The sequence below is a fragment of the Garra rufa genome, chromosome 6, assembly GCF_049309525.1.
Source record: "Garra rufa chromosome 6, GarRuf1.0, whole genome shotgun sequence".
NCBI classification, from domain to species: Eukaryota; Metazoa; Chordata; class Actinopteri; order Cypriniformes; family Cyprinidae; genus Garra; species Garra rufa.
The window spans coordinates 41,088,915-41,105,406 of record NC_133366.1 but is presented as its reverse complement, the minus strand read 5'-3'; the positions used below and the strand labels follow the sequence as shown (position 1 = coordinate 41,105,406).

Sequence of the window (16,492 nt, the reverse complement as noted above, 5' to 3'; positions counted from 1 at the left end):
AATTGGCCACTAGAACCACTGCTGTCAATCAAAACGTTCATTAAATGTTTGTGAATATGTAAAAAACCTACTTTTGCGGACTAGTCCCAGGTTTTCCCCTCAATCTGGAAATAAACACTGCAGTACAATTCTCTGGACTATAAACGGTCAATAATTGTGAAAAAAAAAATGGAATTTACCCTTTGGGAAGCTAGAATGGGGTTGTTTAGAAAAGGCATGTGTCTGAATTTACCCAAAATCCTATAAAGCACAAAGGAAAATGCAAAACTTCAAGAAACCTGGTGAGCACATGCAATCTTGCAAAGTTTTAAGGAGATCGGACCACAGACTGTGCTATAACAGTCATAAACGTTAGAAAACATAATATTTCTCTGTTAAATTACCTGTATTTGCGAAAAAAAGGCTTACTAAATACTGTCTTTTTGCATATGTGCTTAAATGCCTTAAAACATTTGAACCCTGGTAATCGCTGCTTGCAGCTATATTTTCTTTTTTTTTCTTTTAGAAGTCTATGAATCTTGTTTTCACCATGGTATAAAAAAATAGGTAATTATGACTTTTTTCTTACAATATCATAATTCAGATTTTTTTTTTCCTCAGAATTGCCAGTTTATATTTCGCAATTCTGAGGGGGAAAACAAATCATAATTATGGCATAAATTGTGAGAAAAAAAAATCATAATTATTTTTTTTTATCCTGTGGCAGGAACGAGCTTCCATAAAATTTGAAAAATTCAACACATTACTCAAACTTGCATTATTACAAATTTTATTACCAGCGTTTGAGTCAATTGATCTTCCTTATCCTCAATTACTAATAAAATTTTGTAATGGTAGAAGTTTCGGCAAATTTCTACCTTTTTTTTTTTGTAGTTCATAATGGACTTATCAAACATACTCCGGATTGATTCAGGTGTGCAAAGTGCTATATTTTCCATAGTTGGGCTTCCTTAATTCGTTCAACCTCACTGACTCACTGCCTGCATGTTGTCCAAGCATCCTTAAAAGTTTTAAAATGTCATAAATTAACTTTTCAGAATTGAAAGCTGTAAAAAGTCTTTAAATATCTTAAATAGCATGGGGGAAAAAATGTTTTAAATGTCATTTGCGGAGAGCAGGATATGCTGCTATTAAGGATGCTTCACACTGCTGACGTAAGGGGGCTTTGAGGTAAAGATGCAGTGCGGCATGTAAATGAAGTGCCATTTTTTTTTTTTATTAATATCCGTTATTTCGTAATGTTCATTTTAATAAATCGTTCTAAATACCGAGTCAGTGCTGTGCTTTTTGTCATTTCCCCAAAGGAGTTTGTGAAATGCCATTTTACAATAGTCCCAAAGGACTTTGCTCTCTAAAGCACTTTTAACAGTGGTAACGTCTCAATGACAGATGAGTTAACGTCAGCCCGGGCCTTTGCTTTTTTAAAAAGGACACTCAGCATAACATGAAACATTAATGTGTATAATCATGCATATTTAAACTTGTTTTTACCACCTGCAGAGTGCCCTGCTTTATTGATGTTTATGGGTGCATTTAGTTTATTGATGCATTTAAACTGGACGATTTCAATCTGTAAATGCTTGTTTGTTTAGCACTGTTTGGACTAGATTTGTTTTCTGAACAATGAATAATGTTAGAATTATGAACATAGAATGTCTATCATTTCATAATCCAAAAGGGATTTGGATACATGTAGTTTTGACTAAAATGTGAGTGTCGGTTATCTGGATTTGGCCTTTACGGAAGGTGGTGAACTGAAGGTGTATCATGCAACCCGTAGAAACAAGAAATGTTTTGTCTGTGCGAGTATACGGGGGAAAATATAAGCTCTTTGAAGTGATGTAAGTGCTTTTGATCCAGCATCATCAATGTTTAAATTTAATTTGTTTGTTTATTTATTTATGGTGGACATCACAGTGATGTTTTCCAGGAGCTGGCAGTTGGACATCTTTGTTGCGTCTGCGGAAGGACAGATACCTAATTAACAGCGTTGTCTCTTTCTTTTTCTCCTCGTTCTTTTTGTGCTGTCCACCCAGTGTGGAATAAACAGCAATCACTGTAATAAGTAACAGTGAGATGACACTACTGTAATGAAGTTCTTCTTGTCAGATTCTTTTTGTTTGCTAGCTTTCTTCTAATGAGTAACCTGTCTTTTTGATTCTGAAAATGTCTCTCTTTCACAGGCAAGCTAATGAGGAATATCAGGTGCTGGCTAACTCCTGGCGATACTCTTCGGCCTTCTCTAACAAACTGTTCTTCACGGTGGTGGATTATGATGAGGGGGCTGACGTCTTTCAACAGGTAAACATTAAATTCCTCTGTGTTTATCTTTCATCCGCATGGATTTGTCAGGTCTGTCTAGCGATTTGCTTCATGCAGAGAGCCCTGCAGAGACAAAACCTAGAAACATCAGGGAGTTTTACAGATTTGCAGGCTTATCCTTGATTCCTTAAAAGTATTAAAATGTTTTAAATTCACTTCAAAAGTGAAAATCCATGTCAAAAACCCTAAATAGGTCTCTGTGCTATTTAGGGTATATACAGTCAGGTCCATATATATATTTGGACACTGACACAATTTTTATTATTTTAGCTGTTGACCAAAACATAATCAACGTACAGTTATACAATGAATATGGGCTTAAAGTGCACACTCTGAGCTTTAATTATTAGGGCAGTCTCATCAAATTGGTAGAAAGGTTAAGGAATTACAGCCCCTTAATATGTACCTCCCCCCTTTTTCAAGGGACCATAAGTAATTGGACAGTTGACTCAAAAGCTGTTTCATGGACAGTTGTGGGCTATTCCTTCATTTTTTCATTTCTACATCAATTAACCAGGTAAAAGGTTTGGAGCTGATTCTAAGTGTGCCATTTGCATTTGGAAGCTGTTGCTCTGAACCCATCATGCGGTCAAAGGAGCTCTGCATGCAAGTAAAACAGACAATTGTTAGGCTTCAAAAACAATAGAAATGCATCAGAGAGATAGCAGGAACATTAGGAGTGGCCAAATCAACAGTTTGGTGAATTCTGAGAAGAAAAAAAACACACTGGTGAGCTCAGCAACATAAAAAGGCCTGGATGTTCACAAAAGACGACAGTATGGTGGATGATTGGATGATCCTCTCCATGGTAATAAAACATTTTATAACATCCAGCCAAGTGAAGAATACTCTCCAGGAGGTAGGCGTGTCACTGTCAAATTCTACAATCAAGAGAAGACTTCACGAGACAAAATAGAGAGGGTTTACCACAAGGTGCAAACAAGGCCAGATTAGACTTTGTCAAAAAACATTTAAAGTGCCCCTATTATGCCTTTTCAAATATGATATTTCATGTAGTGTGTCATGTAGCTGTATGTGAACATAAACTATCTGCAAAGTTGTGACGCCGACAGTGCACTATAAATAAAGTTTTTGTCTAACAAAAAAAAGAGTCGGCTCACATTCGCCTAAACGAGTCGTCAGCAATTCGAATCTTTTTTCTGTAACGGCCACACGTCACGAGCTACACATTTGCGTAATGTCCGCCCACTTTCAATTTCTCGAACAACTTGCCCGCCCACAAACAGTAGGCCTACCATTTTCACGTGGATTACATCATGTCAAGAAGACGCCCTGCGCTGTGACAGCCTGTGAGAGTGAATTTGTTTTACATGCCCTTCCGAAAGATGAAACTATCAAGAATGAGTGGTTAACATTAATTTTTTCAACACCTCAGCAGTCCAATGCCAATCTTGTGTTGTGTTCGCGTCATTTTACTGATGACTGCTTTTCCAATCTTGGGGAGTAACATTACAACGCGAGATTCACCAAATGCTTGGTTTTAAAAAATGGATCAGTGCCCAGTTTATTTGGACCGGCTTGCTCCTCTGAACTTCTACCTGTAAGTATGATTAATAATTGTATTTTCTAGCGATCGTTCAAAATACGTCTTTGTGTACGTTATGGTGTGTAACAACCCCGCACATGTCTTGGTAACCGGCTAACTTGCGTTTCTGTAGTTCTTTTGTTCAGCTGTGAGTGCAATGTAGTCTAAAAAGTCTTGTGATTGATGCAGCTTGACTGTCTGTCTGCCTTATTAGTTTAAGTAATGATAATGATAAACGATGGCTTAACGCAGTGTTATGGGTTGTACGTTACAGTGTTGAAGTTCACAACGTAGAGGTGTGCCCGGTTCGCTTACAAAAGCAAATTGCAAGCACTTTCCACAGTTAACATATGACACCCACTGAGAAACGTCCTGCTCCGGTCGTGCTTGCAAAACAGTTTCTTGTCAATGTGCCACTTCAACAGTTTCATCGTCAGACTCCGGCTCGAATTGATAGGGTAAAATCGAGGCTATCTTTTCTATGCATTAACAGGTCTCCGCAGCTGTCATTCAGTTATGCCAATGGGCGTTTCGTTTTGCGCTGTAGCGGTAGACCAATCCAAAAGGACTGCACCATCTGACCAATCACAGCAGTGAGGGCTCACTGAAAGGAGGGGTTTAGAGAGACTGATTCTTCGAACTGCTTCAAACGAGTCGTTTACGAATCATTTAGAAACGGGTTAAAAATAAATCTAATTTTGGAGAAAACTAAAGTGTTTTTTGAACTTGCATACATGTAAGCCTGTTTTAAGAGACTATTACAACAATATTAACTACCTTTAAAATGGCATAATAGGGGCACTTTAAAAAAGCCAGACCACTTCTGGAAAAGCATTTTTTGGACAGCTGAAATTAAAATCAACGTGTACCAGAATGACGGGAAGAAAAAAAGTATGGAGAAGGCTTGGAACAGCTCATGATCCAAAGCCTACATCATCATCTGTGAAACATGGTGGAGAAGTGTAATGGCATGAGCATGCATGGCTTCCAGTGGCACTGGGTTACCGGTGTTTAGTGATGATGTGACAGAAGACAGAAGCAGCCGGAATAATTCTGAAGTGTATAGGGATATACTGTCTGCCCAGATTCAGTTAAATGGAGCAAAGTTGTTTGGGCGGCTCTTCATAGTACAAATGGACGATGACCTAAAACATACAGCAAAAGCAACCCAGGAGTTTTTAAAGGTAAAAAAGTGGAATATTCTGCAATGGCCAAGTCAATCTTCTGATTTCAAATTGATTGAGCATGCATTTCACTTACTGAAGACAAAACTAAAGGCAGAAAGACCCACAAACCAACAACAACTGAAGTCAGCTGCAATAAAGGCCTGGCAAAGCACCACGAAGGAGGAAACCCAGTCTATGGTGATGTCCATGAGTTCCAGACTTAAGACAGTCATTGCCTGCAAAGGATTTTCAACAAAATATGAAAAATGAACATTTTATTTATGATTATATTTATTTGTCCAATTACTTTTGAGCCCCTGAAAATGGGGGGTCTGTGTATAAAAATGGTTGTAATTCCTTAGCATTTTATGTTATATTTTTGTTCAACCCCTTGAATTAAAGCTTAAAGTCTGCACTTCAATTTCATCTTGATTGTATCATTTTAAAACTATTCTAGTGGCATACAGAGCTGAAATTATGAAAAGTGTGTCAGTGTCTAAATATATATGGACCTGACTGTATATAATAAAACTGATAAATCGTCATCTTTTCCCGTACTGACATCAAACACTCTGCTGACCGAAAGCTGGTCCACGGACTGTAACTATTTGATTTATTTGGGTATATAGGTTGTTTGTTAATATAACTGATATGTTGTTATGTGCCAAATTCATTACTGTATGTATGTATGTATGTATGTATGTAAACTGTATGTATGTACATCATCTCGCAAAAGTGAGTACATCCCTTACATTTCAGCAACAATTTTAGTATATCTTCTCAAGGGACAATACTATAGAAATGAAACTTGGATACATTTTAGAGTAGTTAACGCCGCAGCTTGTAAAGCAGTATAGATCTACTGTCCTCTGAAAAAAAAAAACTCAAGATACAGCCTTTATTGTAAAAATACCTGGCAACAAAAGTGAGTACACCCCATGTGAACTTGTCAAAACGGTATCCAAATTGTTAATATTTTATGTTAACACCATTGTTATCTAGCGCTGCCTTAATCCTGGTAGGCATGAAATTGACCAGAGCTGCACAGGTTGTTGCTGGGATCCTCTTCCACTTCTCCATGATGACATCACGGAGCTACTGGATGTTAGGCACATGGTGCTTCTCCACCTTCCACCTGAGGATGCCCCACGGGTACTCAATAGGGTTCAGGTCTGGAGACATACTTGGCCACTCCATCACTTTCAGCTTCCTCAGCAAGGCAGCTATCATCTTGGTGGTGTGTTTAAGGTCAATATCATGTTGGAAAACTGTTGTTCGGCCCAGTTTCTGAAGGAAAGGCATCATTTTCTGCTTTAGAATGTACAGTACATAATGGAATCCATGTTTCCTCAATGAACTGCAGCTTCCCAGTACCAGCAGCTACCACCACAATGACTGACTGTAGGCAAGACACGTTTTTTTGCTGGACACAATCTGAGCCAAACAAATTTATCTTCATCAGACTATAGGACATGGTTCCAATAATTCATGCTCTTGGACAGGTTGTCTTCAGCAAACTGTTTGCAGGCTTTCTTGTGAGCCAGCTTCAGAAGAGGCTTCCTTCTGGGATGACGCCCGTACAAACCAACTTTTTGCAGTGTGCGGCGTATGGTCAGAGTACTTACAAGCTGACCTTCTACTTCTGCAACCTCTAAAGCAATGCTGGCAGCACTCATGCATCTGTTTTTTGAAGCCAGGTTCTGCACCTGATGCACAGAACAAGTGCTCAACTTCCGAATGGAACCCGTCTTGGAAAGCCATATGATCCTGGCCACTGTACTCAGTTTCAGGGTGTTACTGAACCTCTTAATTCTAATTCTCAAATTAGTTCTTTGCCATGAGATGCCATGTTGAACATCCAGTGGTCAGTATGAGACTCAAAGCACCAAATTTTAACTGCTCTAATACAAGATACACAACTTTGTATGGTCCTGTCAAGCAGACAAAAACATTAACATAATGAATAGGACATGTGACTTTGCATGGTTAAATGAAATATTGCTGTTATCACTTAGGGTGTACTCACTTTTGTTGCCAGCTGTTTTGACAATAAAGACTGTATGTTGAGTTATTTTCAGAGGAAATTAAATCTATACTGCTATATAAGCTGCACATTGACTACTCTAAAATATATCTAAGTTTCATTTCTATAGTATTGAACCTTGAGAAGTTATACCAAAATGGTTGCTGAAATGTGAGGGGTGTACTCACTTTTGTGGCATACTGTATGTGGTTTGACTGTAGGTAAAGCCATATTGCACGGCTACAAGTGTGTAAGTACATAAGAAACAACAATGGAGTTGAATGGCAATTAATGCCCTGGAGCTCACATCTCCAAAAACATTAAAGTACATTTTCAAATAAAAGTTATCTTTATTAACAGACTGCATATTTGAAGTTCCCACAAGTACATTATCACCTAAAAAATCTTAAAACTATATTCTGTGACACAAAAACAGTATTATTTATAAAATTATAGTGAATTGGGCATCCACCATGACACTCGCTGTAAGAAATACTTCAAGCGGAATGATACAAGCGGTAAAAAGCATGAAGTGCCGATATCACTAGAATATGGCAGTCCTCTCAGCCAATCAGATTTGAGGACCAGAAAGAAGTGTTGTATCAAAATAAATAAATAAAATTATGGTTAATAAAATAAAATGTATATCAAATAAAAATAAATTTTCTTATTTTTATTCTTATTCTTAAATTTGTTCTCTTAAACTACAGATAGCCTTGCTTGAAAAGTCATAAATTATTACAGTGAACATTTCAACACATATAGCATATTTCATCAGCTAGAAATTGTTCTTCACAGGTGTAAAATGTCATGGAATCAAAAGGTCAAAAGGTGTATGGACCTTGTTAATAGTAATTAATTAAGAATAATCTTACAAAAATGAGGGGTGTGTAATTTAAATAAAAATCAAACCATTCTCAGAAAAGACCAGCGGTTCCTGTCTAAATTTACTCTTTGTTCCGTTCTTCTGGCTGTACACAGATCTGATTTTCCACACGCATGCTCAAATGCTCTCAACTTCTAATTTGTCAGAGCCTGACAACTTCAGGAATTACATTTTAAAAAGCAGCGAGAACAATCAAATGGAAAATAGCTCCCCGTCTATTTTCGACGTAATGAAATGTCACACTTCTCAGAAGCAAATTATAGAGAAGAAAATCTTTACGACACAGAACATGCACATTAATTTAACACGCGCTGATACATAGCTATTCTGCTGCAATTTGCACACTGAGGAGTTATAAAAGAAGCTTTATCATGAACTTACGTGCTCTTATGCCTATAGATGCCTGCAGAGTATCGGGGGTAAAATTCATCAATTAGATTAGCACTACTGACATTTATTTCTATTGTTTCCTCAGTGCATTCACATCATTTGGGGTCATCAAAAACTCAAGCAACCTCATTGAAACAAATTGCTCCAGCTCATAAAGACATCAAGCCCTCAGGGAAAGCGTAGTGGACAAGACTCAAATAAGCTTTCTGATTTCTCAGTTAGTTTAAAACTTGGATTACATTAGACTTCGTTTAGTATAATAATAAATTTAGGATTTGTATCCTTTGGGTTTTCCATTACCAACCCTAGTGTAGTGATGAGGTTTTTGCATAGTAGTTCAACATTGTTATTGTAAATGCAAATGGCTGTAAATGCATTATGTACGTAATTTAGAGGAGTATTGTTATGGTATTAGTATTTATCATTAGAGAAATAACGGGGTGGTCAAACAAGATTTGACTTCATATGCATACAAATTTCTGAAACTGGGTAAACAAGAATATGCATAATTTCTTATGCTTCATGCATGCTAAAACTACAAAACTAGACTATGAGTTGCACATTTGTGTAGGGAAATACAGTTTGATGCTCTTGGCTGGTAATCAAACATAGAGGAAATTCTTTTTGGCAGTTTAAAGGAATTTTTAAAAAATAAAATAATTTAAGCTTCATAAAAAAACTGGAATATATGGCCTATTTTAATATTTTACATTTAAATGTAATTTATTATTCAGCATTCTCCAACCCTGGAGGGTAATGTCATATCGTTTTACCCTTATTTCTTGTGAGGTCCGAAATAATTTTGCTTTGCTAAAGTCTAGTGTGCTACAACCTAGCCATCCTGGAAAACGGCAATGGCTTCTGTTCACCCGCACCAAACCCATTTCTTGGAGGACATGTGGGTTAATGTTGATTTGATGTGTTTTCATCCAGAGCATAGGGACAGCAGTATTAGTCAGTCCATTAGTATGCTAATAAACAGATGTGTGTTAGAGGTGCTGGTTAATAACGTTCCCCAGTGTGTTTTAGAGACGATTTCATCACCAGCGATTACATGATTGCTCCCCGTGATTGAAATTATATGTAATTACATGAATATCACTTAGCTAGATTTCTTCTCTTGTGTTCTTTGAAGGAAACGATCGCCCCAACGTGTAAAATTGGAGAAAAAAGATGAGCATTTATTTGCCCTAATGTAACGTTGACCCCATGTTGTTTTCTTTCCTCGGTGATATTAGGCAAAATTTCCAAGCTGCACTTTTCTTTGCTGAAGATGGATGGTGATATAATGTGAAGCTCCAAAAAGCACCATTATAGTCCATATGAGTCATCCACTATATTCCTTCTAACCCCTTTCAATAGGTTAGTGTGTTAGTGTCTGAAGCTATATTGCACGTTTTAGGTATATTAATCTGTATCATTGTGTACGTGTTAGATGGTCACTCATGACAAAGTAAGTTTGACTTTGAACATGACTTCAAAAAACTTTTAATATAGCACACATCTATGGATCACTTTTATGATACATTTATGCTGCTTTTTTGCCCTTTTTGGAGCTTGGCAGTATACATTACCATCCAATTTTTGGTTTATGTAATAGCTCAGAAAGATGACTAACATCTTTTTGTTTTTCACTGAAGAGAAAATACTATGTTCTCAAGCACAAAACTGTCACTGGAGTTTTACCCTAAGATACAAAAGGTACTATATTAGTAGCTTATTTACCCTTAAATGGTTCTTGTATCAGTGCCTTTTGAAAGGATACCACCCTAGTGACAGTTTTTTACCTTTTTTCTAATTACAGAGATTAGAAAGATGGGTCATTTTGTAGGCTCAAACCATTCATCATTTCACACGTGTTGTTATTTTTAGGCTGTGTTAGGTTAAAACAGTTATTTACAAAAAAAAAAGTGTCAAAAAATATAGTATGTATATATGAAATATAGTTTAATATTTTATTTTTCCCCCAATTGCGTTTTATTTTTTCCGTTTTAATTTTTCGGGATTCCATTGCTTTCCGTTAAATGATTAATGGTTAAAAAATATGTCTGATTAATTGAAATCATGAAACTTACACAATTTAACAGCAATTTATACTAACAGTCAAAAGTTTTTGAACAGATTGTTAATGTTTTTTTAAAAAGTCTCTTCTGCTCACCAAGCCTGCATTTATTTGATCCAAAGTACAGCAAAACAGTAAAATTTTGAAATATTTTTGCTGTTTAAAATAACTGTTTTCTACAGTATTTAAATATATTTTAAGTTTTAATTTGTTCCTGTGATTTCAAAGCTGAGTTTTTAGCTTCACATGACCCTTCAGAAATCATTCTAATATTCTGATTTGCTGTTCAAAAACATTTATTATTATGTTGAAAACAGCTGAGTAGAATTTGTTTTTGTTTCTTTTATGAATAGAAAGTTCAGAAGGACAGCATTTATCTGGAATAGAAATTTCAGATAATCATCACTTTATCATCACTTTTGAATCAATTTAAGGCATCCTTGCCACCACAAGCTCTTGAATGGTATATTGTATAATCTTCCAGAGCTTTTTATTTCAGATAAATGCTGATCTTACGACCTTTATCAGAAAATTCTAAAAAAAAAAGTACTCGACTGTTTTTAAATATCGATGATAATAATTCATATTAATTTTTAAATGTTTCTTAAACTGCATATCAGCATATTAGAAGATTTCTGAAGGATCATGTGACATGGAAGACTGGAAAACTTAGCTTTGATCACGGGATCAGTAAAAGTAAAAAAAAAAAAATGTTCTACTGGTTTTTCTGTACTTTGGATCATATAAATGCAGGCTTGATGCATTTAAAAAATTACATGTTTAATTGCCTCTGGAATCTGTTCTGGAAACAAATTCTGTGATTTCCATTAATAAAAAAACAAAAAAAAACAAAGCTGAATTTTGGATTCAGTTTTAATAGCTTCATTAAATTTTGTTTGTATGATATGACGATAGTTTTTCTCTCAAATAAAATGCCAAAACGCTCATGAAGTGACTAGAGTTGTTCTAAAAATAATGTTTATGTGTTCATGTCCTTAGATATATTTACAGACACTAGTGCATATTAGGGCTGCTCGATTATGGCAAAAATCATAATCACGATTATTTTGGTCAATATTGTAATCACGATTATTTAACAGAATTATGACTGGGTCCAAAACTTTATATTAGTGATTAATTTAAAGATAGCAATACAACAAATACTTTTATGCAAGTCTTTTATGTAGTCTAACAGCCTACTACAGCAATTAAATGTAATTATTTAAGTGTAAAATAAAACCGTGTCTTCACTGTAAGAATTAAACATGCTTTGTTTCTTATTAAAACTACAAAACTCCTTCATTCAAGAGCAGTGAGTGATTTTTCTCTTTGTATTTTTACGTTTTATTAATATTAAGCACAGAGACGGCAGAAGGAATATTATTTGTTGCCGCTTTTAGAGCCACACGGATCCAATATACTGTTACACATGTATTTTCATTCTCAACTGTTTATGATTTAAGACATAACTAACATGGGTGTACATGAATAATCACCAAACGCCTCATTTTAAAATATCTTTGCGTGTATTTGACAGTTTAGGCGCACCTTGAGCTAAAAGATAACTTTACATGTCCGTCTCTGAGCGCATACACAGAACACAACATCAAAGAAACATTAATAAATCAAGCACGTCCTATTATATGAAAGTCACGTTACATGATTTTGCTGATTTGCATGTGAAATTAGGATTTTATGGAGGAGTGAAAATGCTGGAAAGGGGCGCAATAATCATTTCATCTCTATTACTGTATTTTCATGATTGTTTGAAGCTGAAATCAAAATCGAAACAGAATTTTGATTAATTGCACAGCCCTAGTCCATATTACGTTTTTAATTAAGTGTACTGACCTACTTTTGATTTGTTCATCCAAAATTTGGCAAATCCCGTGACATTCCGCGTTATACAGTAAATTCCATTTTTATGACTGGATTCCACAATCCATTTGCATTTTCCCCAACACAGAAACCATAGGGCCCTACATCTATTTGGAAAGAACAAACACATCTTGTATGTACGCCCTGTAATCAGTCCCACCAGGATTTCCCACAACTTTTTCCTGATTGTTTTGCTGTGAAAACCCCACGTACCTAGTAATTAGTCTAAGAGTACAATTATTTACCTGGAAATATATTTTGTACATAATTACTGAAATTGTGATCTGGGTCCCCAGTGCACAAGGATGCACTAATGGAATTTACTGCCAACAGCGGCAGGATAGTTGGACTAGGGTTGTGCCGATAGACGATAGTATCGTGTATCGACGATAGTCAGAGATATCGCCTGTTGCTGATGCCTGTGACGATAAAGACGATTATTATTATTATGCGTCAAAAAGGCACCTTAGCGATGCGGCGTGGAGAGTCGGTTCTAGGGTGCCTCAGAAACTTGCCGCGGTATAAACACAAGCATACAGTGGCTGCGTTGCACCGCAGATGTGTGCAGTGAAAATGGGTAAGACATTTATTCATCATACAGTGTACATAGATTAAGTGTAGACAGTCATTAGGATAACAGAGGTAGTAAAATGTGGTTTAGGCTGAATTAAATACGATATATGAGAATCCGTCTGTATACAGTAAACATAAACATTCATTTCAGTAATATCTGTATGCTTAACTAGAATTACGAATTGCGATAAAATGGCGCTAAACATATGCACGTGAATTACACGCACATCGCTTCTCCACATTCTATATGAACTGAACTACAACATGAACTGATGACAAAGATGAGACATACAGTGGTAGCATTGTCACCATATGACGGGTAAAGAAAGATACATTAATTTATACTGTATTCAGCACGGACATTTACCGCTCCCTGAAGATAGCAGAGAATGAAACCGAAAGTAAACTTGAACCTCTCTGACAGAACTACCGTCGCAGTTCTGTACAAGCACAACTGTCACGTCACATGCACTACCCTTACAAAACGAATAAGGAATGAATTACATATTGACACATTCACATATTATTAAATAAATTAGCACGATAGTATCGTGTATCGGCGATCTCACAGGCTGATGATAGGATGATATGAAAATTGAGCATATCGCCCAACACTAAGTTGGACACACATTAATGAATTTGTTTGGTTTCTAAATTATGGATTTGATATAGCTGATATAGCTTTTTCTCCTCACAGATGAATGTTTTTTCCTGAAAAATTACAGAAGTAGAACAAAAATGCCAAATGTCTTAATTAAAGGGAGTTTGCTTGATTTTGCTTTGAGTTCTGCAATTGCAAAAGTGCAAAATCCTGGAGGGGTTGTGTAATCCTTTCCAAAGTGAACATCGCTTAAATAGTATTGACATAAATTGCTTATGATTTGGACTGCAAGGTATCATCAAATAGGACTCTCAAACCATAACAAATTAAGAACGAGGTGTTTTTTTGTGATCAATGACTAGTGTCACTTCGAAGTACTCAAATATTTGTGCACATCCCTAGTTGGAACAGCATGAGGGCCAAAAAATGACAGTTTCAACTGTCTGCTTTTTAACTCTATCATTTTATTATTTCATCCTGTTGTTCTCTCTGGGTCTCTTTCTCTGGCCCCTCAGACATTCATTCTTGTAGTGGGAAATTTACCTCCCTCTGGAGGCTCTTCAATTGCTCCTGTCTCCTTATTAAAAGAAATTTCTGTAATACACATCACACTGTTCCTGTTGCTTTATTGATTTATTAGTAGATATTAATGTTTTTGTGCTCTTGTTTCGCTTCTATTCATCATCCCCCTCCCTTCTATTCCCCTCTTATACTTTCTGCTCATTTTCTCTTATGTTCTTCATTCTCTCTCTTCTCTTTTCTAGCTGAACATGAACTCTGCCCCAACCTTCATGCATTTCCCGGCCAAAGGGAAGCCGAAGAGAGCAGACACCTTTGACCTTCAGCGGATTGGCTTTGCCTCTGAGCAGCTGGCCAAGTGGATCGCAGACCGTACTGATGTGCAGGTACATCTGAAGTTATGCAACACTGCATATTGCTGTACAGGTGTTTAAAAGCTTGGTGTCCGTACATTTTTTTTTTTAAGGAATTTAATTTTTTATTTATATAAATTATTTATTTTAAAGGGGCTATATGCAACTTTTTTCCCCAAAATAAACGTAACAATAGCCTTTTTATTTGACCATTTATGACTCAAACATCTCCTGATGAGCATACTGACACCTTGTCAGCTCACAGTGGGTGCATCCTATTTTTCCTATTTTCTGTCGGGACGTCACCACCGCTAGTCAGCAATTAGCCTATTATTGCAAACAAACTTAGTTTCTCAAACAATATATGTATTTGACTGTTCTTACCTCTGTAAACATAATGTTGACCTCTTTACAGCGGATGACTTGTGAAGTTTGCACGTACGAGCGCGTGCTGCGAGAGCGAGCAGAAAGGAAGAGCAGTTCCGATTTTTGGCCACAGGTGTCAGTCGCGAGTTTAAATTTCAGAAAATTGCATATAGCCCCTTTAAATATTTTTTAAATTTTAAATATTTAAAATATATTTAATGTATTATCTTTTATTCAGCAAAGATGCCTTACATTTATCAAAAGTGACTGTAAATACATTTATAATGTTACACATTTTTATTGAAAAAAAAAATGAATCTTTCATTTTGTCAAAAAAACCTGGAAAACATGTATCATGAGTTCCATAGAAACATTAAGCAACAGTTTTCAACATTTAATAATAGGAAAAAATGTTTCTTGCACACCAAATCAGCATATTAGAATGACTTCTGAAGGAAATCAATTTTATTTTATTTTTTTAATGAAACGATCATTTTCCACAAAAACATCATTTATACTGCTTATAATCAAAAAAAAAAAAAAAAAAGAAAGAAAGAAAGAAAGAAAATCACCGTACACAAGTATTGTGAAAAAATATAATTATCTTATTATTGAGTGGAAAACCGTTCTTTTTTTTTTTTTTTTTTTTTTTTTTACATTTTTGGTTCTTGCACACGAAATCAGGATATTAGAATGATTTCTGAAGCAAATCAAACATTTAATTGAATGAAACAATCATTTCCCATAAAAACATAATTTATACTGCTTACAATCAATAAAAAAAAGAAAATCCCCACATGCAACAATATCACAAGTAAAGTAAAAAATATAATTATTTTAATAATTTTGTATTATTATATCTAAATATTTAAATAGAAAACAGTTCTTTAAAAATTTATTTTTTTACATTTTTTGTTTTCGAGCACTTTTTTATTATATTTGTGTATATATATGTATTTATTATATTTTCCGTATTACATTTTATATTTTTGTTGTTTGTATATTATATTATATTATATTATATTATATATATTTATTGTTTTATCATAATATTGAAGTAGAAAATTCTTTTCAATTTCTTTAAATTGTAATGTTTACATTTTTGAGCACCAAATCAGGATATTATAATGATTTCTGAAGAAAATTTAAATTTTATTCAATGAAACAATCATTTTCCCCAAAAGCATCATTTATACTGCCTATAATAAATGAAAAAAAAAAAGAAAATCACCACACGCAACAATGTCAATATAAGTATACAGTAGTCAACATTTGAAGTGGATCAAAACCTTTAATCAAAGTTGTCCTAAAACTATAACAATACCTGTTCATGTCTTAGGACAACTTTGATTAACTTTTTTGATCCACTTTAAATGTTGACTACTGTAGTCCCAAATATATTATAGTCCCAAATATATATATATATATATATATATATATATATATATTATGGCATGCCGTTCAGGAAATAATTATATTTATAATACGAAGTTTGAGTATATGGAACGAAAGTCAGAATATATAAAATGAAAGTCTGAATATATGGAAGGAAAGTCTGAATATATGGAATGAAAGTCTGAATATATGGAATGAAAGTCTGAATATATGGAATGAAAGTCTGAATATATAAAATGAAAGTCTGACTATATGGAATGAAAGTCTGAATATATAAAATGAAAGTCTGAATATATGGAATATGTCATTCCCCAAAATTTCCCAATACTTTGGTGAGCTACAAGACTTTTTAGCAACAGCTGGTCATACTCCAAACAACACAAACTGTTTGGAGTCTACATCGCATCATCTT

The 16,492-nt window shown here is 35.1% G+C and overlaps 1 protein-coding gene across 1 annotated transcript in view; it reads left to right on the top strand.

Annotated features, from left to right (window-relative positions):
* Positions 1-16,492, top strand: part of tusc3 (tumor suppressor candidate 3) — a 142,253-nt gene that overhangs the window by 69,706 nt on the left and 56,055 nt on the right. Inside the window, exons 3-4 of the mRNA XM_073842762.1 lie at positions 2,184-2,301; positions 14,212-14,352. Of these exons, the coding sequence (XP_073698863.1) occupies positions 2,184-2,301; positions 14,212-14,352 (259 nt within the window). The remainder of the gene's footprint in view (positions 1-2,183; positions 2,302-14,211; positions 14,353-16,492) is intronic.